General features: G+C 45.2%; 1 protein-coding gene across 4 annotated transcripts in view; it reads right to left on the reverse strand.

The window, feature by feature from the left end:
* The window catches only part of PPP2R2C (protein phosphatase 2 regulatory subunit Bgamma), a 43,350-nt gene that overhangs the window by 2,081 nt on the left and 14,220 nt on the right, over positions 1-27,049 (reverse strand). For all 4 annotated transcript variants that reach the window (XM_081925708.1, XM_081925705.1, XM_081925706.1 and 1 more), the window contains 7 exons: positions 19,436-19,533; positions 17,704-17,869; positions 13,245-13,357; positions 9,827-10,004; positions 6,140-6,304; positions 3,733-3,902; positions 370-461 (listed from right to left, as the gene is read on the reverse strand). In XM_081925708.1, coding sequence (XP_081781834.1) covers positions 370-461; positions 3,733-3,902; positions 6,140-6,304; positions 9,827-10,004; positions 13,245-13,357; positions 17,704-17,869; positions 19,436-19,533 — 982 coding nt within the window. The remainder of the gene's footprint in view (positions 1-369; positions 462-3,732; positions 3,903-6,139; positions 6,305-9,826; positions 10,005-13,244; positions 13,358-17,703; positions 17,870-19,435; positions 19,534-27,049) is intronic.

Raw genomic sequence — 27,049 nt, forward strand, 5'->3', positions numbered from 1 at the left:
AATCAGTGTTGGAATTATTTTTAAGATCATTCGAAGATGGCTTTCATTATTTTATCCATGTTTGTTGCCCTAAGCTCCTTTGAGAGGCAGGGTGGGGGATATAAAATCAATAACTATATGACTTGATAATATGTGGAGTTTTCTTGCTTCGCAGCGCCACTCTGCTTCCCCCCACCCTCCACAGGGAGAAGCAATATATTTCAGACTTTCCAAACATCTCTTAGAGCAAGAAATATTCCTCTTCATATTCTAGTACATCAGAGAAGCCTTTCCCCTAGGCATCAGCTATAATGGTGTTCTTGACTGGCTCCTCGCATCTTATCTAAGTAGCATTGTATGGTAAACAAGACAGTTGGGTGGCTATATTACCTGTCAGATCCATTCCACGCACATTCAAACTTGTCAAAGATGCAATCGTTTTCATAAAGGGAACACAGCTTGCTTCTAAGGTAGTCATGAACCTGTTTAGTGAGCAAAAAGCAGCTTTTATTTCAAGGTTAGACCTTCTATTTTCCCATTTGCCCTCAAAGAACACCACTGCCAACAGCTCTTGGTGGAATCAGCTTTTTAAATGTTGCCGGTAAACAAGCATTGATAATAAAATTAAGAGAACAGAACATCTTTCTTGAAGTAACTTTATTGATGGATCATGTTAAGAGATCCAGACATATCTCTCAACCTGCTTTGGCCCCGCTATTAGGAATTACATATGCTTTCATTCAGCTTGGTCTTCCAGGCTGGCTGCAGCCCTGAACTGGAGCGTTCTTCTTAGGGCCTGGGGATTAACTGCATAAGAACGTTTGTTGCAAGTCCCATTTGTAAATAAATAGTGAACGTGAAGAAGACTCTCCCTTACCTACAGTGATCCTCTGACACTTTAAAAAAAATATTATTTTGAGCACAACTGAGCCAAAGTCAATCCCACTGAGTTAGATGGGACAAAATTATATATGCGATTAAGCACTTTGGGGCGTGTTCCTATTCTTGTCTGCTCAGAAGAAGGGCCCATTGAGTTCAGTGGGGCTTGCTCCCAGGCAATTGATAGGAATATCTTAGTTTTAAAGACTGTGAGCTTATTTCTGTTTTGAAGCAATGTCCCTAGCAGCAAACCTGACATTGCTGATTAATTTATTTTATTTAAGTTCCTAGTTGTGCTATTGCTAATTCCAAACGAGCTTTTCTCTTCAACATTTAAAATGAATTTCTTTTAAAAACAACGAGGGCACATTTTGGATAATTTTTAAAGACTCTTCATAGATTTACAGACCTAAATTAATATTATAATCTTTGAACCAACTTTCCATTATTTGAGGAAAATTTGCACATAACTTAAACCAGTACTACATAAAAAAGCCAGAACCCGTATCTTTTCTGAACTATATTTAATTTAAAACAAAAAAAATTCCTTCCTTCCTTTTTGTTTTGACTATGGCAGACCAACACGGCTACCTATCTGTAACTATATTTAATTTATTTGAGATGTGACACTAGTTTCCCTGAAAGAGACTTCTGTAGTAAGCTGAATTACGTAGCTCAATGTCCTTGCCATCCCTGCTTCAGAGGTGAAATTAGAAGTGGCCTGTGCTCAGTTTCAATGTAATGGCACAACCCTATACTCCTGTTAGGTGGGCTTTACTCCTAGGAAAGTGGCTACAGGATTTCAGCCCAAATTCCTAGGGAACGGGGCAATGTGAAGTGCAGCTTCCACTGCAGTTTGCTGGTGCTTATCTCAATAGCCATGTTCTCCCACACAAAACACTCGCAATCGCAGCTCTCTCGGCTTCTCTGCACTTCCACTTGTCACATGCCTAGAAAGCAGTTTTCCATTTGCCCTGCTGCTTTTCCTGAGAAAACCTGCTCTTTACTGCTGAATCAGAACAAACATTAAGCTGCAGGAAACCCAACGGACGTTTGCTCCACTTCAGCAGTAAAGAGCAGGTTTCCTCCAAGGGGAAGTGGTAGGACAAGCAAAAGTGTGGATGAGCCCAAAGCCCCTATTGCTTGCATTGTTCTCAAAGAGTTTCTATATATTTTAAGCCCCGCTGGCATGTTTCCAGGCTTGCCTTAACAGGAGAGAGGAGACTGGAGTAAGTTAGCATCCCTGGGAGCTGAAGGACATCACAGGTGCAGTTTAAACAGCAACAGCAACAAAGAGGCATTAGGTTTAGGATTAAAAAGATAGCATTGGATATATGATGGAGCATGACAGGCACATTCACAACTCCTACCCATGTTCCAGAGGATTCATTTGCCTCTTGCATGGGAGTGATGGGAAAATTGCAAAATCTGTCAGTTAGCTTTCCTTCTCAGTGGCTCTGAATCATTATAAATTCTTTATGTAACCCCCTTCTGTTTATTTAACAATTTACGGTATATAGCAGTTGTAGCGACTTATTTTTAAGTAATGTCAGAAGTAGCACTGACTTTTGGCCCTGGAAGAGTTTACTGCTACCACATCCCTTCCTTTAAAAATACCGTATTTTTCGCTCTATAGGACACACCGGACCTTAGGACGCACCTTGATTTAGACGGGAAGAACAAGAAAAAAAATTCTCCCCCTCTCTGCTCAGCGCCCCTTCAGCAAAGTGGCAGGAGAAACGGAGCCCCTTCCATTTCTCCTCCCGCTTCGCTGAAGGGGCGCTGCGCAAAGAGGGGGAGATTTTTTTTTCTTGTTCTCCCCCTCTAAAACAAGGTGCGTTCTGTGCGTTCAACTGTGCTGCCCCCCAAGCTTGTGGGGCTGGGGGTGGGGGGGGGAGCGCTGCTTTCCCCCACCGCCAGCCTCAAAGATCCCTGAAGCCTTCGGAGCGCAGCAAGACTCTCCTGGCTTCAGCGAAAGGAACCTGAAGCCTCCGGAACGCAGCGGGAACTTGCGCTGAGCTCTGAAGGTTTCAGGCGGCTATCCCTGAAGCCTGGAGAGCAAGAGGAGTCGGTGTGCACCGCCCCCTCTCGCTCTCCAGGTTTCAGCAAAAGCAGCGCGTAGCCTCCGGAGCGTGGAGGGAGCACTCCCTCTGCGCTTTGGAGGCTTCGTGTTGCTATCGCTGAAGCCAAGGAGCCTGCATGCTCCATAGGACGCACACACATTTCCCCTTCATTTTTGGAGGGGAAAAAGTACATCCCATAGAGCGATAAATACGGTATTCTCTTACGTGTCAAAGGTAATCCATCTCTGTAGGGATATCGCGGAGTTGGGAGTGGGGTCCGGAAGGAAGCACACTTCCCCACCAGCAGGCAGCCACAATCTGCCTGCACGCGTGACCCTGGGGTGCAGGGAAAACTCCCCCTTAGACAAGTCATGGCTGTCTAGAACATCGTCCCCTAGGTCTGACCTTTTGTGGTCTCAGAGTCAGCGGTGTCCTGTCTCTAAGTTTTTCCCTGAGACCTTTTGTCTCCTACGTCATACACTGTGCAAGGGGAAAATGACGCTATGGAACAGGTGCCAAAATAACTTTGTACCACCCCATGATTTCGGGACGGAAGATGTGTAAAGGTCACAGCCCAAAAAAGTATTTGCCTAGCTTGCATGTTTGTCTCAATAAAAGGAGGCTCCACAGGAATGGTGGTAGCTCGCTCGCTCGCTTCAGACCACCTGTGCGCAGCTCACATCATGATCAACACCTGTCTTGGGCCTTCACTTCACATCTCCTCTCTATCTGTTGCAGAGTTTGAGAAGATTTTATCCTAGACTGCCATTTATTATACCATCATGGTCAAATAAAAGCAACAAACACTTACCTGGTATATCTCTACTGGCACTGTTTCCATGTTCAGATCCCAAACCTTGACAGTGAGGTAATCTCTTGCTAGCATATATCGCCCACTGTGGCTAAATTTGACATCAGACACAGAAGAAATAATTTCAGAGAAAAACGAGCGGCTACTGGGGTCTTCAGGCTCTTCAAAAACTGATGAAGTGAAACAAAGAGAAAAATATGCCTATTAAGAAGTACACATCACTTATTTTGCCATAGCAATTTCAAATTAATCAGAATATTACATTGTAATTTCTTACTGATTTTAAAAATCTGTTATCCACCTTGAACTTCTAAAAAGAAAAGGCACAATAAAGGTATTTTTAAAATGTATTTTTAATAGCTGGCTCAAATAACAAATACTGCTCTGCTAACTCAAAACAAGACATATATCTATAGGATTGTCATGTTAATGTAAAACTGACTTAATGTTTAAAACGCTAACATTTCACACAGTGCCTCCAAGGTGCCTAATCACTGCCTAGGCTCTGGCTTTTTATTACTTATTTGTTTCATTGCAAAGTAACTCAGACCAGTTTACAAAATGATAAATCATTAAAACCAAGGGTTGGGGGGAGAATCCTACTTTAAAACATACAAAAGTTAAAATATCAAAATAGATTAAAATTAACCCAACTTTCTAAGCATCTGCTTCGGCTTGTCTAGACAAGAATGTTTTTAGCAGGCGCTGAAAAAGAGTTCAGTGAAGGCGCCTGCTTGGTATCAATAGGCAGGGAGTTCCGCAGTGTAGGCGCTGCCATTAAGCAAGTACTTACAAAGGCAGAAAGTGTATTATGAGGCACCCGTAGAAGTGCCATTTTCTCCAGTCAAATTGGTCAAGTGGGTACATGTGAGGGAAAGCAATCTTTTAGGTAAACTGACCCAAGTTGTTAAGGGCTGTATATACTAATAGTAAAACCTTGAACTTGGCCCAGTAGCAAATGGGCAGATCTCTGAGCATGGATGTTACATGCTGGAGAGGCCTCGCTCCTGTCAGCAATCGTGCTGCAGCATTCTGCACTCACTGCAGCCTCCAGATCAAGCGCAAGGGAAGCCCCACATAGAACGCATTGCAGGAACCCCAGTCTTGAAGTAACCAGCGCATGGACTACTGTGGCAAGGCTTTCCTGGTCCGGGAATGGCTGTAGCTGTCAAACCAGCTGCTGCTGGTCAAAGGCACTTCCAGCCACTGAGGCTCCCTGAGCCTCCAGGGGTGGAGCTGGACTGTAAGGAGTGCATGCAGGAGCCAGGCCCTGTGACTGGTAGGGCTTCGCAGGACTGGGGCCTTCCTAAGTTTGTTCTCAAGAGGCAAGGCGCAGCCACACAGGTGAGGCCGATTGGTAACTCACAGCACCTGGTGGCAAGAGCCGGGAAGGGATATAAGGTCAGCATTTCCCTTCGGCTCTTTGCCACGCCTCCTGCCTTGCTGCGTTTGGCTTCTTGACTCCTTGCTTCCTGATCCTCTTGGCTTTTGGACTCCCGGCTCTCGGACCCTTGGCTTCCTGACTCCTGGCTTCCAGACTCTCATTACTGCTCCCACCCTGCCGTCTTGTCCCCGGTCCCGACGTCCTCCGCCAGGACTTCGACTGCCCGTAAACTGGACCATGACATGGACCCAGAAGCACTCCCAACTGCAAAGCTGCTCCTTCAGTGGGAGTGCAATTCCATCCAGGTAATGGGCCAACTTCTTGGAGATGGGAGCTACTCACCCACCGTGCCTCCATCACACCAGGATTCAAGCTCAGCTTGTGTTCCTCGTCCATTTCACCCCTGTGTCCCATCGGGGGGAAGGGGGTCAGATCTGACATGACACAAGGGCTTTCAGGCAGCCCACACACTCCAAGGCGAGCCTCTAGTTTCCTGGGTTGCTTGAACTAAGCATGATTCTACTCCCACTCATCATGCTGAGAACAGTCTGACCTATAGCCAATGCAGGATTTACCGTATTTTTAGCTCTATAAGACACCCTTTTTTCCTCCTAAAAAGTAAGGGGAAATATGTGTGTGTGTGTGTGTGTTATGGAGCGAATGCAGGCTGCGCAGCTATCCCAGAAGCCAGAACAGTAAGAGGGATTGCTGCGCAGCGATCCCTCTTGCTGTTCTGGCTTCTGGGATTCAGAACATTTTTTTTTGTTTTCTTCCTCCAAAAACTAGGTGTGTCTTATGGTCTGGTGCGTCTTAGAGTGAAAAATAGGGTAATCCTGTCCTCCTGCCCCAGTGATGTTGGGTGTTGGGCAGGTGGCTGTGGCGAAGGGGAGACGGAATGGTCATGGCGCTTATTAGTGAGCCATCTCTACTTCTAATGAGCGCATAAACAATAACCTCCACATTCAAGTCTGCCATATGCAGACGTCAACATTTTTAAAATGAAAATCTCACCCGGTAACTTACGTTTAAAATGCTTGTCACAGAGCGCTGATGCCCTCATGTCACAGAGTCTCAAAGACCCTTTGCTACTGCTGTAAACAAAGAGATTGCAGTGGTGAGGATGGAATTCAGATGCAGTAATAACTTCTGTCAAATCCTCCATGTTGGCTGGCTTTATATCTACAATGTCTGAGTGGAAATATTTAGTAAGGAACATGTTCAGAGACAAACTGTTATTCTCTACCATCTTTTCATGTATGCTACATTACTGATTTCTCATTGAAAACACTACTGAATTACAGCTAGGAAGCTAAAAATACCTTTTATTAGCTAATCATATCGACTATGTACATTTTATTAGTCAAAACCACTTGTTCTGCTAAGCTGTTGAGGATGCATTGATGCAGTTATGGGACTGACAGTGAAATCTGAGAGTTTGAAAAAAATCTCCATTAAAACCCATTAAAAAGTGGAGGGAAAACTGGGCCTTTTATGCATCAAGTATTGCCTTGGCAACCTGGGTGAAATGCACTCCTCCAATGTTCAGATAAATATGATTTTGTCTGTGAAGTGGGGATCCAAGTTCTGTTTGGGAATTTTGAAGTCCACAATCAGCCGCTTTGAAAGAACTCCTGATTCAGGCTCAGCTCACAATCAGCAGGAACCTCCTACCACTGCCGTAGGCACCAGCACTTATTCTATTATTTGCTAATATATATCTGCCATTATCTGTGTGTGACAATGAGAAGAACTATCATTGCACTTTGTCATAACCTTTTGCTACTGCTTTATGAGCTTCAACATCCTTGCCCTCCATGCCGTCCTTGCACATCTGGAGCAGCGGGGGGGTTATGCCAGACTGCTTTTTTTAGATTTCAGCTCGGCATTTAATACCATTCTATCACAACGTCTGATGTCTAAACTGGAAGATCTGGGGCTTCCGTTATCACTTTGTGGGTGGATATTGGACTTTTTGTCAGACCGCCCCCAGAGGGTTCGGTTGGGCCCTTATACCTCTAATATGCTTAAGACTAACACAGGAACACCACACAGATGTGTACTCAGTCCGCTCCTTTATATTCTCTACACGTACGATTGTGTCGCTTCTCACCCTAGTAATAGGGTTGTCAAATTTGCAGATGACACAACCGTGATTGGGCTCATCCCAGAAAAGGAGGGTGAAATGGATTATAGAGATGAGGTGGAGTGGCTGAGAGTGGTGCAGAGCTAACAACTTGCTCATAAATAGAAGGAAGACAAAGGAGCTTGTGGTGGACTTCAGGAGACAGAAGAGCAATGTCCAGCCACTTTTGATTGATGGGGTCTGTGTGGAGAGGGTAACAACGTTCAGATTTTTGGGCATTGAATTACAAGAGGATCTGTCCTGGAGTGTCAACACAAGGGGGCTTGTGAAGAAGGCGCAGCAGAGACTGTACTTTCTGAGAATTCTAAGGAAAAACCATCTTCCGCAGAAACTGCTGCTTGCCTTCTATCACTGTGCCATTGAGAGCGTGCTCACTTATGGCTTATGTGTGTGGTACGGAAGCTGTACTACCCAGGACAGGATGGGGTTGTGCAGAGTTGTTAAGGCAGCAGAGAGCATTGTCGGCTGCCCACTCTCCACCGTAGAGCAGATTTATGCCACAAGGTGCCATAGGAAGGCACTGGACATAATAAAAGATCCATCGCATCCTGGTCACTGTCTCTTCGAGCTCCTGCCGTCGGGACGGAGATACAGGACGATGAAGACAAGAACAAGCCGTCTCAAGAACAGCTTCTTCTCCAGAGCGATCTCGGCCCTGAATGGGAAGCCTGGACTTTGAAAGTCATCTAATCTTCCTTGCTGTACTATACTGTATTGTTTTAATTAGTGTTTTTATGGAGCAGTCAAGTAATTTCGTTGTCCCCGAGAGGGGGCAATGACAATAAAGATATTATTATTATTATTATTATTATTATTATTATTATTATTATTAATGTAGTTTTTCAAACATTCTGGGTCCTTAATAAGACCACATCAGCAACCTGTTTTGTATTTTTGTAGGGATTTAATTCATTGACCAATTTAGTTATATCTTTCTAACCTTAATCGAGTTTATAGCACCTGCCAGGAGAAAGCTACATTAATTCTTCTGCTGGCCTAGACTAGAGAGAATTGCTGATTTGTCAATTTGCTGATTTGTCAATTTGACACTACTAGATATTTTAGAAAATAGTTACAGATAGGTAGCCGTGTTGGTCTGCCATAGTCAAAACAAAAACATTCCTTCCTGTAGCACCTTAAAGATCAACTAAGTTAGTTCTTGGTATGAGCTTTCGTGTGCATGCACACTTCTTCTGTGTATCTGAAGAAGTGTGCATGCACACGAAAACTCATACCAAGAACTAACTTAGTTGGTCTTTAAGGTGCTACAGGAAGGATTTTTTTTGTTTTTAGAAAATAGTTTGTCTGCTTGGTTGTTCTCTGTGCCTTTGGATGCCTCTTAAGATATTGCCACCAAATTTGACTCAGGGGTTCCCAGAGTGGAGGCAATGATCTTTGCTGATGCTTGGACACCAGACACCATTTTGAATCAAGATGGCAGACCAAAATGTGTGTTTGGTGGGACTTTACCTGTTTTCTACCACAGCATAGGTTTGGCATTCTCTCTATATCATCATCAAACTTGGAACAAGGGTTCCCAAGGTAACGTGGCAGAGTTGGTCACCATTTGGACACTGGATGTCATTTTTAAGCAAGATGGTGGACCAAAACGTCATTTTGGCATGACTGCCCATTTTTTTATACAGGGTCAGCTGCCTCTTGAGATATTATCCACTGCTAGCTAAATTCTGGGAGAAATGGAATGGGGTTGTGTGAGATGGGGGTGGTGTCACCATAAGCAGTGCCATGTGGTGTACTGAGACTGTGGCCTTGGTGGCAGGCTCCTAGGGTGGCACTGCCACTGTCTCATGACTTAGGGCACCTGCCACTTACAATGGCAGGGCGTTTACCATCTCCTGCTCCTCCATTGTGCTGGCTGTGCTCTGCCACAATGGCCAAGTCCTGCTGTGCTGTCCTGGAGGTGGCCAGGGGAAGCCCTGGCGTGCTGGAGGGAGGCAGCCGGGGGTCATGGCCCTGGTTGGGCAGCAGAGGAGGCAGCAGGCACCCATTTGTGGCAAGCAGCGGGTGCCTGGTGGTGTTAGGGGGCAAAAAGCAAGAGGGGGGACAGGGGGAAGCACTGGTGATTTTGCCTCAAGTGGCAAAATCTCTTGAGCTGGCCCTGACAAGAGGGTAAGTAGTGAAAAAGACATGATATCTCCTTGTACTTTCCAGCAGAGAGTGGATATTCAAGTGGGGTCAGGGGTGCCAACTGGGGGCGGGGAGCTAAGGGCCCCCCAAATTTCCAAGGATGGAGCCGGGCCCCCTCAAAATTTCATGGCAGCTGTGCGCACACACCGTGTGATGCACTCGTGTGTGAGTGACGTCAGCATGCCCTGCAGCATGTGCGCACAGTGTATGCGCATAGCATGGCCCTGCCTCCTTCAGTCATGGGGGCAAGGGGGCGTGCTTGAGTCGGGTGGTAATGCAGAAGTCTCCAGGCGTCGTCATTATTGCTTTGTTTGCTTAGTACATTAGTTACAAACCAGCCAGAGACTGAGATGTCTGAAATGCATTGAAACAAAAAACTGTAGTAGCTGACTAGTGCGCGTAACCATGAGAAAGGATACTGAAGCTTCGATCTGTAATTCCTAAATGCCAGAGATTAATCCGAAGATCATCTGCTGACATGTATGTCTCACAGTCACTGTTGACAGAAATTGAATTGACATGATAGGTGTGGCCGTTAGCAAAAATTCTTCTGGGGCTGACTTCTACCATCAAGTCCGTGGGTTTCAGTACAGGCACCTACATAAAAAAGTAATGAATAAATGTGTTTTAAACAACATTTCAAACTTGGAGCTGTTCATAGATTTGTGAATTGTGAGTTGAACTTGGTATATTTTAAAACATTTGTCATTATTTGAGAACTTCCCAAAACATACATACAACCTACAAGACAATATTACACAATACATAAAGCTTTTTTTAAAAAAAAATCCAAGTATGAACACACATTTGAATCATGCTGCCAATTGTATTTAGCTTGCTCAAATGAACAAGTCACCTTGACAAACCTTTACATTTGGTTCAAGGATTCTCACTTGGATTTTTTTTCACTGCAGTTGTAAACAACTTGGCGGGATATAAAGGTAAAAGTAAAGGGACCCCTGTCCACTAGGTCTAGTCGTGACTGACTCTGGAGTTGCGGCGCTCATCTCACTTTATTGGCTGAGGGAGCTGGTGTACAGCTTCCGGGTCATGTGGCCAGCATGACTAAGCCGCTTCTGGCGAACCAGAGCAGCGCACAGAAATGCCGTTTATCTTCCCGCCGAAGCAATACCAATTTATCTACTTGCACTTTGACGTGCTTTCCAACTGCTAGGTGGGCAGGAGCAGGGACCGAGCAACAGGAGCTCACCCCGTTGCAGGGATTCGAACCGCCGACCTTCTGATCAGCAAGTCCTAGGCTCTGTGGTTTAACCCACAGTGCCACCCGCATATAGATAATCACATATTCCTCAGATAATGAGTAAATTACTATGTTGTATATTGGCTACCCACTACATTGCAACACAAGATAACAATTTCTTGAGTAATGCAATAAATACTGTACTATGTCTGTTTCTTACAGGAATATGACGACACCTGCTAGTCAAATCTGTGGAAAGCATCTGTTGAAATCTTAATTCTGTAAAAACTTTTATCAGTTGTTGGTAGGTAATGTTAGAGAAATATCTCTGAATTTGATGGCCCTTTTTTAATGGCAACATACCACTGAGAGGAGTGGTTTTTATTAAGGTCGTTAATCACTTCCTTATACCGGGATAAACTGAATTTTCTAATTCGCTGAATACATGTTCATTTTGCCCTGGCAGATCTTTGCCCAACCTCCCACAATCTCACTTATTCATACCAACTCTTCTTTGGGAGTCTTGAGTTGCCCATTTCATTCAGTCTGCACCAATACTGGATCAACCTGCTATAACTCCTGATTCAGTAGAGGGCACAGCGGTCTCTGCTCTCAAAGCTGCTGGTGTATTCAGGATTAAAGGAAGTAGTTTTCTCAAGAACCCATTCTGAAGTATTTCCAGTGAAGTGACACTGCCTTCACTCCAGATCTTGGACCAAAACACCACTGAGCAACTGCTTTCCCTACAAATATGTTTTAGAACAGACTCCACCAATCGGCCGCCTTTAGAAATAAAAGCTGGTAACATCCATTGTCTAGTTCTGCATACCGTCATTTTGACTGCTTATATAAAAGAGCTACACTCCTCAACAGCAGAGACATCCATGGTGCACTTATGCTTTCTGTGTCCTTTCCCAAAAACAACTATATTAGTTTTCCGGTAATCAATGCTAAGATGTCCTTTATTGCAAAAGAGCTTAGTTAGCATGCGTCACAATCTAACTGACCGACAGCAGAACTACATACCGTCTTTTTCTGTGTATTAGACGAGGTTTTAAGACTCAAACACCGTGTAAAAAACTGGGGTCGTCCAATACACGGATAGTGGCATGGGGAGGGGAAGCGGTGCACGCGCCAGCCAGCTGGCAGGAGCGCAACTTCCCCTGATGCTGCTGGGCACGGGAAACGATCTAGAGCGTGTTTTCTGCCCACAGATGCATGGGGGGAGAAGCTCAACAACTTTGGCCCATCTCCTCTCAATTTCTTAAAATTCAGTCCCCCAAAATAGGGGGCGTCTATGGTATGGTAACTCATGTACAGTGGTACCTCGCAAGATGAATGCCTCGCTAGACGAAAAACGTGCAAGACGAAAGGGTTTTTCGTTTCTTGAGTTGCTTCGCAAGACCATTTTCCCTATGGGCTTGCTTCACAAGACGAAAACGTCTTGCAGGTTTGCTTCCTTTTTCTTAAAGCCGTTAATACCCAGGGAATCCGTGCTCCGCAAAACGAAAAAAATCGCAAGACGAAGCAACTCGCGGAACAAATTAATTTCGTCTTGCGAGGCACCACTGTACATAAAGTTTGGAACCGTGCTTGTTTTAAGGGGGGGGGGGGTAATTAATCAGAAATGCATCCTTGCCTGACAAATATTCTTATCTTCCATAAGATGCCCATTTAATCCCACTAATATATGGGTAACATATATTGTTTTCTGAGTTGAAAGCTGTGGTCAGGTCTATAAAGGCTGGAAACAATTTTTAATATTATTGGCTTGCTCAGAAGGTATCTGGAGAACAGTTTAGAAGGAACATCCAGCAGGTTATTGGTCTGTTGTTACCTTTTTAAAAGATTGGAACAACAACACTAGATGACTAGCCTGGAATTAAAATGCCTGTTGAGTTGATGTAACCCTGTTCCATAGGAAGGTCAAGAACAGGGGTATAGACATTTGAGGGTTCTCCAAAACCCTTACTACAATGCAGAAACCATTCATGTGGGGAAATTGAGGCCTCCTTTATGGTTCTCCCTTCACCCTCTTCTATAGCCACAAGTCTCCAAAATTTGGCTTCATTATTTAGGGTCTGCCACACACTTTCCCACTCTTTCATGTAAAATGCCAGCTTCCTTTGAATGTTCCAATCTTGCTTCCCTAATCTGTCTGGATTTTATCTTTCCCCCATTCCTGTGCTTCTTATCATAGCATATGGCTGATGGGTTAGTGTCTTTATTTACTCTCCAAACATTGGTTATGTGTGGCCTTAAAATAGACTAGCTCCTGTTTATTTATTTATAACACTTCATCTTCCAGGCATTGGAGCCTAAGATGGCGTCTAAGATGTAAGTTTTACTAATAGAACAGACCAAATTGCCTGGTTCATCTCTGTGTCTGCACAGGTACCTCAGGTAGGCTTTAGACACAGGAAATGGTAACATCCAGGATCTACTGGGAACCATGATAAATTTGACACCCTAAGTTCCCAGCTTCCCTGGCTGCTGTTGTACATTCAAATACCTATTCTCATGTTGTTGTGTTGCATTTCAAGTGTTTTCCATTGTTTGAAGCTACACAGCACATAAAATATTAGAACATCACAAGTTGTTCTTTCAGTGAAGAAAACAACTCTCCATCTACCCACCTGAAGTGATGTCACCGTAGAAAGATCTTTAAGCTTCCCCTCTTCATCCTTTAAATTGTACCCCTCAGGTTTCTTATCTCGTTCAGTGATCTTCCACAGTTTAATAGTTTTATCTTTTAGAAAAAGACATCAGCACTGTTATGAGAAGTAACTGTCACATTTTTCCTCATTTATTATTATTATTATTATTATTATTATTATTATTGATAATAATTTAATTATTTATACCCTGCCCATCTGGCTGGGTTTCCCCAGCCACTCTGGGCAGCTTCCAACAAAATATTAAAATACAATAATTAATCAAATATTAAAAGCTTCCCTAAACCAGTGTTTCCCAACCTTTTTTGGGCAAAGGCACACTTGATTGATGAAAAAAATCTCGAGGCACACCACCATTACAGCCCCGTGACGTCAGCGCGCAGCGTCACGCCGGGAGGGACGCACGAAAGTGTAAGTTTCAATTTTTCCCCTCCCCCTTGCCGGGGAACCTCCAAGCTTTGGGGGTGGGGGGGGAGGAGGCAGCAAAGCGAGGGACTGAGGGACTCCTCCAACTCCTCCTCCTGCTCGTCCACGGCCGGGTAGAGCCGCTTGAGGCGCCGCTTGAGCTCCTTCTCCTGCTCATTCAGGGCCGGGTCGCCGCCGTGAGCGGAGGCGGCGTGGGGGACCCCGCAGGTCAGGGCGAGTCGGCTCGTCAGCTGCCACGACAGGAGCAGGGTGGGCGGCGAGGGGGTGGCTGGGTGGGGGAGATCCCCCTCGGATCTGCTCCCTCTCAGGCTCGGTCGGCGCTGTCACGAAGCGAGACGAGGCTGGAAGGCGCCGCTCTCCTCCTCCCTCCGCAGCAAGCGTGGCCTTGCGCGAATCAAATCGCCGCTCCTGTCCCGTGCGCTCAGGTGGGCAGCTCCAAAGGGGCGCCCGCGTGCGCCGGCTTGGGGTGGCTGCCCAAGCGCCTTCTCTCTCTCGCCTCCTCCCACGAGTTCGGGGTCAGCCTCCCGCTCCTCCTCCGCTTCCTCCTGACAGCCGCCGGGGTCTTTGGTCGCCACAGCCTCCCGTCCAAGAAGCACCTTCGCCCAGGCAAGGACGCACGCGGAGCTGGCGAGCGCCGAGGGGTGGGGCTCTCGCGCCCGCCTCCCGAACCAGGAGGGCCGGGTCGCCGCCGTGAAGGAAGGGCGCCGGCGCGCTGCTGCTGCTGCTGCTGCCGCCGCCGCTCCCAGCAGGCATGGGCCCAGCTGAGGCGGCGGCGGCTGTTGTGGTGGTGGCGGCGATAGCGGGCGGAGGAGGGGGCGGCGGCGGGGCCGAGGTGGCCGGCGGCGGCGGGGGAGGCGGCGGCGGGTGGAGCAGGAGGGCGGCCGAGGCCGGTGAGGGAGTAGGGTTGCCCGGGGCTTGAGGAGCCGTCGCCGGGAGTTGCTGCTGCTGTTGTTTCTGCTGCTGCCCGGACATGCCGCCTCCTCCTCGTCCGCTGTCTCGCGCTCCTCCCTTTTGCACGCGCTGCCCCGCCGCCGCCCCATTGGCCGGGTCCTGTCAGCTGATCCTGTGTTATTTCCTGTGTGTGTGTGTGAGGGGAGAATGGAGAGAGAAACCTCGGCACCACCACCGCGGAGCCGCCCCCGGCTCGACGCGGATCCTCGCCGCCGCCGCCCCGCCTCTCGCCGCCCAGCTCGCGGCACACCAGGCAAGGTCTCGCGGCACACTAGTGTGCCGCGGAACACCGGTTGGGAAACACTGCCCTAAACCACTGTATAAGAAGTGTTTGTTCTACAAAAGGAACAACACGCAGATTGTATGTATTAGTTTAGACATAGACTGCTGCTCCCCATGCAGCAGAAGGCACCTCTCAATGGAATTGAGGAGGGGGCATGATTCATTCTTCCCCTGTGCTTTCCCCAGATCTGCTCCAGTTGGTTCCCCATGTCTTCCATCTTTTAATATCACACACACTGTTAATGTAGTCAATTGTGCTGTTTGCCAAACTTTTTATTTATTCATTCTTTTCTTATTTTTTTATCACTTCCCAAATTGTTTGGTATAACCAATGTAGCCACTATTAGGAAACAGGAAGAGATTATACAATCTATTTCTGCACAATCATTTTGTGACTGGCTCCACTGCCATATTATGACTGGTTCTGCCCATGTGCCACTATTTTAATAGCGGGCCTCAGTAATTTTCAATGAGCCCCAGGGTTCTAAATTTTGAAAATCTTGAGCTAGGGCAGGGGTTAGCAAACTTTTTCAGCAGGGGGCTGGTCCACTGTCCCTCAGACCTTGTGGGGGTGGCAGACTATATTTTTTTTGGGGGGGTGAATGAATTCCTATGCCCCACAAATAACCCAGAGATGAATTTTAAATAAAAATACACATTCCGCTCATGTAAAAACACCAGGCAGGCCCCACAAGTAACCCAGAGATGCATTTTAAATAAAAGGACACATTCTACACATGTTAAAACACACTGATTCCCGGGCCGTCCGTAGGCTGGATTGAGAAGGCGATTGGGCCGCATCCGGCCCCTGAGGCTTACCGTAGTTTGCCTACCCATGAGCTAGGGCAACTGTTCCTGCACCCTCTTCTCAGCAGCAAACATTTCTGAGCACTTCTTCCTGTCCTAAGATTCTCACTTTATATAAAACACATCCCAAGTTAATCTACACACTTTTGATCCATTTCCTTGCCTCACCCTTAGCCTGACTCCTCTTTAGACCTTGGTGCTATACAGTGGAACCTTGGTTTTCAAACGTAATCCATTCCAGAAGTCCATTTGACTTCTGAAACGTTTGAAAACCAAGGATCAAAGGGCTGTCAGCATATTTAATGGGGAAAATTGAGGAACGCGCCTTGGAAGCTGTTTGACTTCTAAGGCGCATTTGAAAATGGAAGCGTTCACTTCCAGGTTTTTGGCATTCAGCTTCCGAAATGTTCAGCTGCCGAGACATTTGAAAACCAAGGTTTGACTGTATGTGCAAAGGTCTAAGAGATGGCATCTGTTATTGTGGCAAGCGGCTTCCATGTTCCCAGCTCAAACTCACATGTGTTTCAGTGAGTGCTTGAAAGAGCTCCCCTTTAATTTGGGGAGGGACACTGCCTACTGAGTCCATGAAAAGAGGGGAGGTAACTCCCCACCATCCCTAGCCATTCACCATACTGGCTGGAGGTGATGGGACCTGCAGTCCAAGAGCAGCTGGAGGGCCATAGGTTCATAGAATCATAGAATCATAGAGTTGGAAGAGACCCCAAGGGCCATCGAGTCCAACCCCCTGCCAAGCAGGAAACACCATCAGAGCACTCCTGACATATGGTTGTCAAGCCTCTGCTTAAAGACCTCCAAAGAAGGAGACTCCACCACACTCCTTGGCAGCAAATTCACTGTCGAACAGCTCTTACTGTCAGGAAGTTCTTCCTAATGTTTAGGTGGAATCTTCTTTCTTGTAGTTTGGATCCATTGCTCCGTGTCCGCTTCTCTGGAGCAGCAGAAAACAACCTTTCTCCCTCCTCTATGTGACATCCTTTTATATATTTGAACATGGCTATCATATCACCCCTTAACCTCCTCTTCTCCAGGCTAAACATGCCCAGCTCCCTTAGCCGTTCCTCATAAGGCATCGTTTCCAGGCCTTTGACCATTTTGGTTGCCCTCCTCTGGACATGTTCCAGTTTGTCAGTGTCCTTCTTGAACTGTGGTGCCCAGAACTGGACACAGTACTCCAGGTGAGGTCTGACCAGAGCAGAATACAGTGGCACTATTACTTCCCTTGATCTAGATGCTATACAGGATGAGGTTCCTCATCCTGGGCTTAAATAACCCATGATTTTTATGTCATGTTATGTTGATAAGTGTGCATCAAGGTGGAACATTATAGGGGGCCTAACAGTATGGGGGAAAGATGGCTCCACAGATACATGAGGGCTGCCCAGCCAGTGGCGGAGGAACCCTCTCTGGCACCCGGGGCAGAGCGAACCGCCTGGTGATGCACGCATGACGTCCGTACAGACTGCGCATGTGCAGCGACTGTATGGGCTGCCACGCGTGCACACTCCTGCCATACAGGCTGCCGCTTGCACGGTGACCATATGGGCTGCCATGTGAGCGGCATTCCGTATGGAGTGCACACATGCGGCATCACGTATGGACGCTGTGCCAGAGGCAGCCCATACTGATGATGCATGAGAGCGGCACTCATACTGACTGCTCGCCCTCAGCTGCTCTACAGCTGGGGGGGGGGATGCAGGGGCCATCTTGTCACCCCCCCCAGAGTAGCACCTGGGGTGACACCCCCCCACTTCGTACGCCCCTGTGCCCACCTTTACTCCCATAAAGTGAAGACACATCATAACCTGCTGCCATTTCCAAGGTTCTTTTTTACACTAAAAATGTATATTTAAAATTAATTCATCAAATTTTCAGCTCAAGCCCATCTGCCAGAAGCAAGGAAAAACTGAATCCTGTATTGTTCCTGCTGTCTTACCATTTGTGGACAGAAGAGAGTGGGCTGCATTCTGTTGCGGCAACCACTTTATCTTGTTTATTTTTTCCTCTATTTCCAAACTCTTCAGATAGTCAAACTCTGGTTCATGACTCTGGAAGGTGCTGTAAACATTGTATTCACCTTGGCTATAAGGCTCATTTTTACTCTGTGAAGAACATAGGACAAACAAAAAATGAACTGTTGACCTCAGAGCTTATCTGATCTTTCCAGTTGACTTGATCCAAATGAACCATATGTCCAACAGCAACCAAGAAGGAAGGGAGCCTATATACTTACCATTACAGCAACAGGTCGGGCCATGGCTTTCGCTGGGCATCTGCTTTCAGAACGCAGGATTTCCATTTAGTTCTGATAGCTGATAGCCACTGCTAGATCTGCCCTCCATGACGTTATATAATAATTTCTTTTTAATCTAAACTAGTGACCACCTGCCCTTGTGGTGGTGCATTCTGCAAGGTACCGTATTTTTCGCTCTATAAGACGCACCAGACCACAAGACGCACCTAGTTTTTGGAGGAAGAAAACAAGAAAAAAAATATTCTGAATCTCAGAAGTCAGAACAGCAAGAGGGATCGCTGAGCAGTGAAAGCAGCAATCCCTCTTGCTGTTCTGGCTTCTGGGATAGCTGTGCAGCCTGCATTCGCTCCATAAGACGCACACACATTTCTCCTTACTTTTTAGGAGGGAAAAAATGAGTCTTATAGAGCAAAAAATACGGTAATTTGTTATGTGGAAAAGTACAGGTTGGCATTCAGCTATGCTGTACTCAAAGCAAACCCACTGAAATCAATGAGCATGACTAAGTTATGTGTATTCTGAGTAAAACTTAGTTGAATAACACCCACTCTCTCGTCTGTTCTCAACCTATTGCAAATCAATTTATTTGCACAAAGCTTCTACAAGAGAAGGAGAAAATTCCTCTTTCCACCATTCTGAATGTTGCCTTGCAGCATCACCTAGCAGCACCAGGGAGAATTACTGCTACTGGAAAAGCCAATATTATCTAACTTTGAGAGGACAAACCAAAATTTAAAAATACAAGGCACCAATCCCTTCCAAGCCTTAGCTTCACTGTTTCTAAACCTAGGGCTTAACATAGTTTTTCTTTCCAACAATCGCAAACAATCTTTTCGGAAAGTTTCGATTTGAACCACAAATAAGAACCTTTACATGTAACCATTACATTATCAAGCGTGCATTCAAGCACGACAAAAATAGCCAGTGTGCAATTAAAATAAGCCCAGAACAGTCACATCTATTGTCCTGCAAACAACAGGGGAATAGCAGCTTGTGCATCATGATGTTTTAAAAAAATATTCACAGGGTACTTGCAGTCAGCAGATTAATTTGCAAACAGGTGCTTGGCAAAGAGGGTTTTTGTAGAGATCAGATTTTCGTAGATATGTGTGTGTGTACGCGTGCACAGATGAGCTGGCATTTTGCTGCCAGTGACATCGTGAAGATGCTGCAAAAAAGAACTTGCAAAAGCAAAGCGCACCAATGCCACAATAAACACCCTGGGCAGGCGTCCAGAGCTAGAGTAGCTTTGGAGAATACTGTATCAACATTTTGTATGTGTGCACACAGGGCTTGTGGATCAGGACATGGAAGCTAACAGTATGGTCAAACAGAGGGTGGGGTTATTTGCTGTTGAATACTGGAGTAAGAAACATTCCTTCAACAATCAGAACACCTTTTTAAAAATGCATACCTCTGGCTCCCTTTGGAATATAACAACTCGACCTCCTTTATCCCCTGTTGCCAGCAACTCTCCTGTGTGGTTGAACTCAACAGTTGAAATAATGTCAGCTGTGAAAGAAAAAGTAGAAAAACCAAATTACAGAAAAAAACGCCCATCCAAAATACCGAATATTTCACAATGAGTTACTTGGGGTTTTTTCTTTCTTTTCCTGAGCCCCACCTTCATTCCACCACAAGAGAACTTTAGCATTTTAAGTCACAGAATTACAGACCTGGTGGGTACCTCAAATGCCATCTAATCCAACCCCCTGCCAATGCAGGAAATCCCCAACAGCACGCCTGATTGATGGCTATTTGACCTTTATGTAAAAACCTCTAGTGAAGAAAAGCCCAGCACCTTTCAATCATCTGTTCCATTTTGAACAGCTCACACTGTCATGCAGCTCTTCATGGAGTTCTGTCAGGAAGTAATGCTTTTTGTCATTTAATCCATTGGTTCAAGTGATATCCTCTGGAGCAACAGATAACATATTTGCTTCATCCTCTATGTATCTGTAGTATGTCAAGTATTTGAAGATGGCTATCCTATTAGGGATAGGATGGCGCTGTGGCTTAAACCACACTGGTGGCGCTGTGGGTTAAACCACAGAGCCTAGGACTTGCTGATCAGAAGGTCGGTGGTTCGAATCCCCGCAACGGGGTGAGCTCCCGTTGCTCAGTCCCTGCTCCTGCCAACCTAGCAGTTTGAAAGCACATCAAAGTGCAAGTAGATAAATAGGTACCGCTCTGGCGGAAAGGTAAACGGTGTTTCCGTGCGCTGCTCTGGTTCGCCAGAAGCGGCTTAGTCATGCTGGCCACATGACCCGGAAGCTGTACGCCGGCTCCCTCGGCCAATAAAGCGAGATGAGAGCCGCAACCCCAGAGTCAGTCATGACTGGACCTAATGATCAGGGGTCCCTTTACCTTTACCTATCCTATTACCTCTTAATTGTTGGCATCTATCTTGAGAGTCAATGGAGTATGCCTCTGGGGTTAAACCTCTGCATTAGCAGGCACCAAAGAGACCTCCTTCATTCTAAATACAGTATATTCAGTTCTTTCAGCCTCTTTTTATAGGACCTTGCCATATTTGGACACATTCCAGTTTGCATCATATCCTTCTTAAACTACGGTGCCCAGAAGGAGGCACAATATTCTAGGTGAGGTCTGACCAAAGCAGAATAGAGTGGTACTTACTATGATCTGTAATTCTGTTAATGGAGCCTAGAATTGCTTGAACCTTTTAAGCCACCAGATCACACAGCTGATTCATGTTTAGCTTGTTGTTTTCTAAAACACTGACATCCTTTTGACTTGTGCTGCTGAGAAGCCAGATGTCACCCATCTAGAAACCAGTTCATTAAATACAGGCCACTAAATGGTAACAGGAACTAAACCACCAAAATACTCCTCCATATCAAGCTCCCTGACTATTCAGAGCACTAAAAAGGTCAAATATTTTCACTCACTTGCTATGAATACTCTAGCTATAGGGGAATAATTTTTAATCTACTGTATTTGTAACTGATGGAGAATACTTTATATGCTATACAACACAAGAACAGTGCAAATTATTCTGAATTTAATTATCTGAATAGTATTCCACATTCACTTAATTGCACAGCCACTTTCATTATTCTTTATCGCTTCTGACACCCATTGGCACAACCCCCAATGATCCTTGAGAGTAATTGGATCAAGAGGAGGTGAACTTCTGATGAAGCGCATTAAGAGATGATGGTTATAAAACAGCTTGGACCCAGATGCTGACACGACATCACCGAAAGCTAATTAGCACATCTAAATTCATACGATCATTATTTCAATATTAAAGAAATATGTACACATAAAATGAGCAGTGGAATAATGGCAAAAACATCAAACACAGCTACTTTGCATTTATTAAAATACTGTTTATTAATTTTTCCAACTCTGAACAACAAAACTTCAAACTACCTGTGTCCTGCACAAAGAAATAAACATAATCATTCTCAAGCACAGCAAAATACTTATACTGTAAACCATTAAAGAGATCGTATTGAAGAAGGGTATCTTCTTCAAAGAGGACACTGAGAGCCAGGACAATGATCACTAAAGTTGACATAACTAATAAACTGAAACCAAGTGTCCTGAAACCTACATCTTTGGATTTCACTCCATGCCTTCTTACATTGCTTAGTCAATTTTTTATCAAATGCTAGTGGCCATATTCAGGAGCAACACCTGTGGGTAGAAAGATTGCGCACATCCTTCCAATTGAGCACTATTTCCATGAGCACCACTACCATTAATTTGAAAAGATGATCCTTGAATTTTAGCATAGTATGAGTTCCAGCTTGGAAAGAAGCGTTAAGGCAAGATCTTTCTCTGCTTGTATAGCAATGGCATAAATGTCATCCTAGGCTATTTATTTTCTGGATTACTGGACAATAAAGGGGCTGCTTTTATGGATTAGTGAAGTATTTTATTACTATTGTTCAGCACTTTACAGGCCAATGGTATCAGTAAAATAAATAATAAACATTCTCAAAATATGTGTTCCCGATGCTACAAACAGTCACTTTTGCTAATCTGGACTGTGCTAGGCCTGCCAAACTACCAGCTACAGCAAACTTCAGGCAGCAAGAGAGCAGCCATGATGGACACCCATGGATGACAGATTCCATGCTCGACCACCTTTGTGTGGGCCTGTGGAAACGACTGTTGACTCTCAGTAACAGTCACATGAGACCCTGGCAACTTGGATGGCAATAAGATTAATGACAACATCATACCATCACTGTAACCTTTGGAAAAGATGCTAAAGAACAGGAAGAGAAGAACGATAGTGTCACACTGGATATGAAATTATAAAGACTGTTAAATTTTCAAATCAATGTATCCCAGTTACACTGATGGTAGTCATCCACAGTCTACTTCTTAAATGGACTAGCCTGTATACCATAAGTACTGAAACTTATGTGAAATATAGGAGATTTCACCCTCCTGGTCCAGGTTCTGATCAATATACAAGGTGTTCAAGTCATAATTTTCTCCATCTTTCCAGCTCTGCTTCAAATGCTTTCAGACACCTGATGGCCACAGGACCCTGGCTCAGAGTACTTGGAGTGGTAACTACTGGGGCTGAATTTATGACAGCGCTATTGCAGCAATTCTTCCCAGGCCTATGCCAGCAGGTGCTCCAGATTCTGAGCTTTTCTCTTTTTAAAAAACGTATCTCGAGCCCTTCTTGAAAGAAAGTTATGAAGCATAATGCACAGGCCAGCTTCTAAGCAATTTCTGGGAGATACCTCAGACTGACTCCTCCTGCCTTTCAGTGTTTTTAGCCAATATGTGAAGTTAGAGCTGTGATTTGTTTGTTTGTTTCATAAAATTTATACAAGAATACATAAAGTAAATATTTTGAAAAATAAACTACTAGGTTCTGCAAGACAGGTGCCCCGTTTTACTTGTACTATAGCCACATCGATTCTTTTTCAGTTAACATCATTCTGATTCCCAAAGTAATGGGCTGATGCTTTTATTTCAGTACCAAAAAGTGATATGCCGCACACAAGTATTTTGTGTTTCTCAAGTGAAAATGAATGAGGAGGCTGGTTAGTCTGAACAGGCACACTGCCATAGCAACCAATCAGCGGCCCAGCTACCACATGCCTGAATCACAGCTTTATTGCACCAAAGCCAGCAGTGACTGATGCCAATGAGATTATACAAAAAAGTCAGTATTAGAATTGAAGGATAATGGCTTAGCTATTGGTTTTGGGTCCTGTGGTGTTTTTTTTTATAGCCTGAAAAGTATGCCAGGTAAACCTGTGGTTATGTCCATGGATTCCACAGAAGCATGTATGTAATTTCTTCTTTAATTTCTGCTAATTTAAATGTATCCCTGTTGTGTTTCATGACTCCCCTGATTTTGTATGTGAGCTGGAACTGGTCTATGAAATAATAAATTCATTCAATTTCTTTTTTTAATATCTAGCTTGAATATCATAGAACCAGGGTCCGCAACGCAGCACCTAGATGCCCCAGGACCCGCTGCTCCCTCAGTGAGGTGGCCCAGCTTGCAAATTATCGGAATTTGGTTAGTTAAGGGGAAAATAGGTCTAAAAATAAAGAATCCTTGGATGCCCAAATCCAGGTTTGGGGCTTTTGTTTTGTTGAAATCAGCCTCTTCACTGAAACAATACATCTTCCTTCTCTTGATAGAAAAATTGGGAATTCTGACTTCTGTATGGTTGGACTGTAGCTTAAGAACACGAGAAGACCCTGCTGGATCAGGCCAGTGACCCATCTAGTCCAACATCATCTTCTCACAGTGGCCAGGCAGGTGCCTATGAGAAGCCCATGAAGAGGACCTCAGCACACTCTCTCCTGTTTCCAACAGCTGGTACTCTGAAGCACTGCTGCCTCCAACACAGCCCTTGTGGCTAGCAGCCCTCAGTAGTCTTGTCTTCCATGAATGTGTTGCTTTTAAAGACATCTGAGTTGGTGGCCTTCCCTGCCTCTTGCGGGAGCTAATTCTATAATTTAACTATGTGTTGCGTTAAAAGGTACTTTCTTTTTTCATCTTGAATCTTCCAACATTCAGCTTCACTGGACGTGCCTCGGTTCTAGCATCGTGAGAGAGAGTGAAAAACTGTTCTCTCTCCACTTCCTCCCCACCAAGCATGATTTTATACACTTCTGTCATTTTGTCTCTTACTCTTCTGTCTAAACTAAAAAGCCCAAAATGTTGTAACCATCCATCATAAGGAAGCTGCTCCATCCCTTTGATCAATTGGGTTGCTCTGTTTCGAAACTTGTCCAACTCTGCAACACCCTTTTTGAGACGAATCACTAGAACTGAACAAGACTTTAATTTGTCCGAAGGAACAAAAAGGAACTGAGCTAACTGCCCACCATGTTGACTTGGAGCAGCCGCCAGGACCACATAACACTGGTTCTGAGAGATCTGCATTGGCTCCCAGTACGTTTCCGAGCACAATTCAAAGTGTTGGTGCTGACCTTTAAAGCCCTAAACGGCCTCGGTCCTGTATACCTGAAGGAGCGTCTCCACCCCCATCGTTCAGCCCGGACAGTGAGATCCAGCGCCGAGGGCCTTCTGGCAGTTCCCTCATTGCGAGAAGTGAGGTTACAGGGAACCAGACAGAGGGCCTTCTCGGTAGTGGTGCCCACCCTGTGGAACACCCTCCCTTCAGATGTGAAGAAAATAAGTAGCTATCCTATCTTTAAAAGACATCTGAAGGCAGCCCTGTTCAGGGAAGTTTTTAATATTTAATGCTGTATTGTTTTTAATACTTGCTTGGGAGCCGCCCAGAGTGGCTGGGGAAACTCAGCCAGATGGGTGGGGTATAAATAATGAATTATTATTATTATTATTATTATTATTATTATTATTATTATTATTTCTCACTGAGGATCACAAGTCTCCAAGACAAAATCCAACCTTCTATGTATGCCTGCCCAATCATAACTTTTCAGGTTTTATAGCCTGACAAGACATTATAGCATCACTTCAATTAGCTCGGGGTTATTCTCGGAGAAGCTGAAACAAAATGCACCCAACAAGTCACCTCTCTTTCACGCTCACAAAAGCACACTTGCCTTTTGAAAACTAGTGTGCACACAGATTTATCAGAGCTATTCAACCACCCAAATAAACTAATAATACCCATACTTCCTGCATTACAGATGTTCATCACTACAGAATCTATGTCAAGAGTGTGATGGCTTCTTTACACAACATGATTAATTTCCAAGACTCCTGGGTAGATCTCTAATGCAAGAGATATCAAAGCAGCAAATGCTAAATGCTGGTATTAGCCGAACTCTTTTTTGTGTGCTTTGTTTTTGCATCAGTCGTGTCTGCTAAGATTTATTGAGCCCTTACGGAAGTATACAGGATCTGCAAGCAATCATTATGCACTTGGTATATTGCCACTTTGCAACCACTATCATTGCTCGGTATAATAGATTACATTAATGCTGAGTTACTTGCCATAATCTGAAGACTGCACACACTTAGAATAAGGAAGGGAAACATGGTGCATTACACAATACATGAAAGCAGCCAAAACCAAGAAGACGACTTTCAGTCTGTGCAACACTCAGTGGACACAGGGAGCCTAACGGAAACTTGAAAGGAACTTACTACAGGCTGTACCATCAGAATTCAGGGTGGGTATCTTCCTTGCCTACGAAAACAAGGGATTCCAAGTTGTTTAAGCCATATCTCCTTGTTGGACTGCCTTAGCTCCCTCACAGGCCAGCCTTGGAACGGTGACCTCCACCCACGAAAGACGGCACACCTACGGCTATCTTTTATGAAAGGGGCAAGTGCTGTAGTGCCGCTGTGGACTAAAACTCTCATCAGTCCTGACTATTGGCTAGCTAGGGTGGGTGGGAGCTGCAGTCCAAAGCACCCTGGTAGGCACCATGTATGCTGCCCATGCTTAAGGAACAAAAACCTACCCTTGACAAAGTGATTTGTTTAAAGCAAACGGAGTTTCCAAGATGCCCCCCAGATATCTGGACTACAGCTCCCATCCGCAGAAGACTGTCACCTCATAATACCAAAGACCTTGAACACCAATGCGCTCAAGGAAAGATTAACATGAGTAAACATAATTGTGTACAGTGCATATAGACAACTTATTAAATGTTAATTAATCACCTTCCACATATATGTCTCAAGGTGACATATGCAATATGATAAAATCAGTTAAAAACCAGCACAGAAAATAACAGCAAATGAATTTTAGAAAGAAAAAAATGTGACACTCATGCCAGAGACCTATTCATCCAGTTGGGAAATATCACTGGGAACAAAAATGAATTCAGATGTTTTCCAAAAATGCAGAGAGTGGGCCCCTGTTGTATCTCGACAGGGATGCTGTTTCACAGAATGGGCAGCCACATCAAAAGCCCTGCTCCAAGATACTATGGAGGATTCTGATCTCTTTGGAACTATTAGGAGAAAAATCTCCCAGGGGCTGCTGTGATTTGCTGGGTATATAATAGATAAGGCAGTCCCTCATGTAACCTGGTCCTAAGCTGAATGGGACTTTATGGGATAGTACCAATAGCTTAAACCTGACCTGACACCTGACCAGTAGCGTATTGGCAGCCAGTGTAAGTCCCCAAGTAAGACGCTGTATGCTGTGAGTAGTTTCAGCAGCGTAGCTAGCTGCATGGGTGCCTGGGGCGGAGCGTCCACCCTGCAGCTGGGGGCGGAGCGAGCCACCCATGGGGCGGGGCAAGTTGCCCATGGGGGTGGGGCAAGCCAAGGCAGGGCTGCATGGAGCCTGTCCATAACCTCTCCCTCAGCTGTAGGGTGGCTGAGGCGGTGGGCAGATGCAAGCTCTGTGCTGCTCGAAAAAGCAGTGCAGAGCTTGCAGGCCCCACGGTGTGGCACCCAGTGCCCCCCGCCTCACCTAGCTATGCCTCTGGATTAGGCAGATTCATGTAGGAGAGGGCTGTCGAAGGCTACTAGCCATAAAGGCTATGCTCTGCCTGCAAAGTTGGAGTAAGCAATGCTTCTGGAAATTACTTGAGGGGAGAGGGCTCCTGTAGGTGGGGGTGGGAG

Source organism: Podarcis melisellensis (genome assembly GCF_964234715.1).
Source record: "Podarcis melisellensis genome assembly, chromosome: 9".
Lineage (NCBI taxonomy): Eukaryota > Metazoa > Chordata > Lepidosauria > Squamata > Lacertidae > Podarcis > Podarcis melisellensis.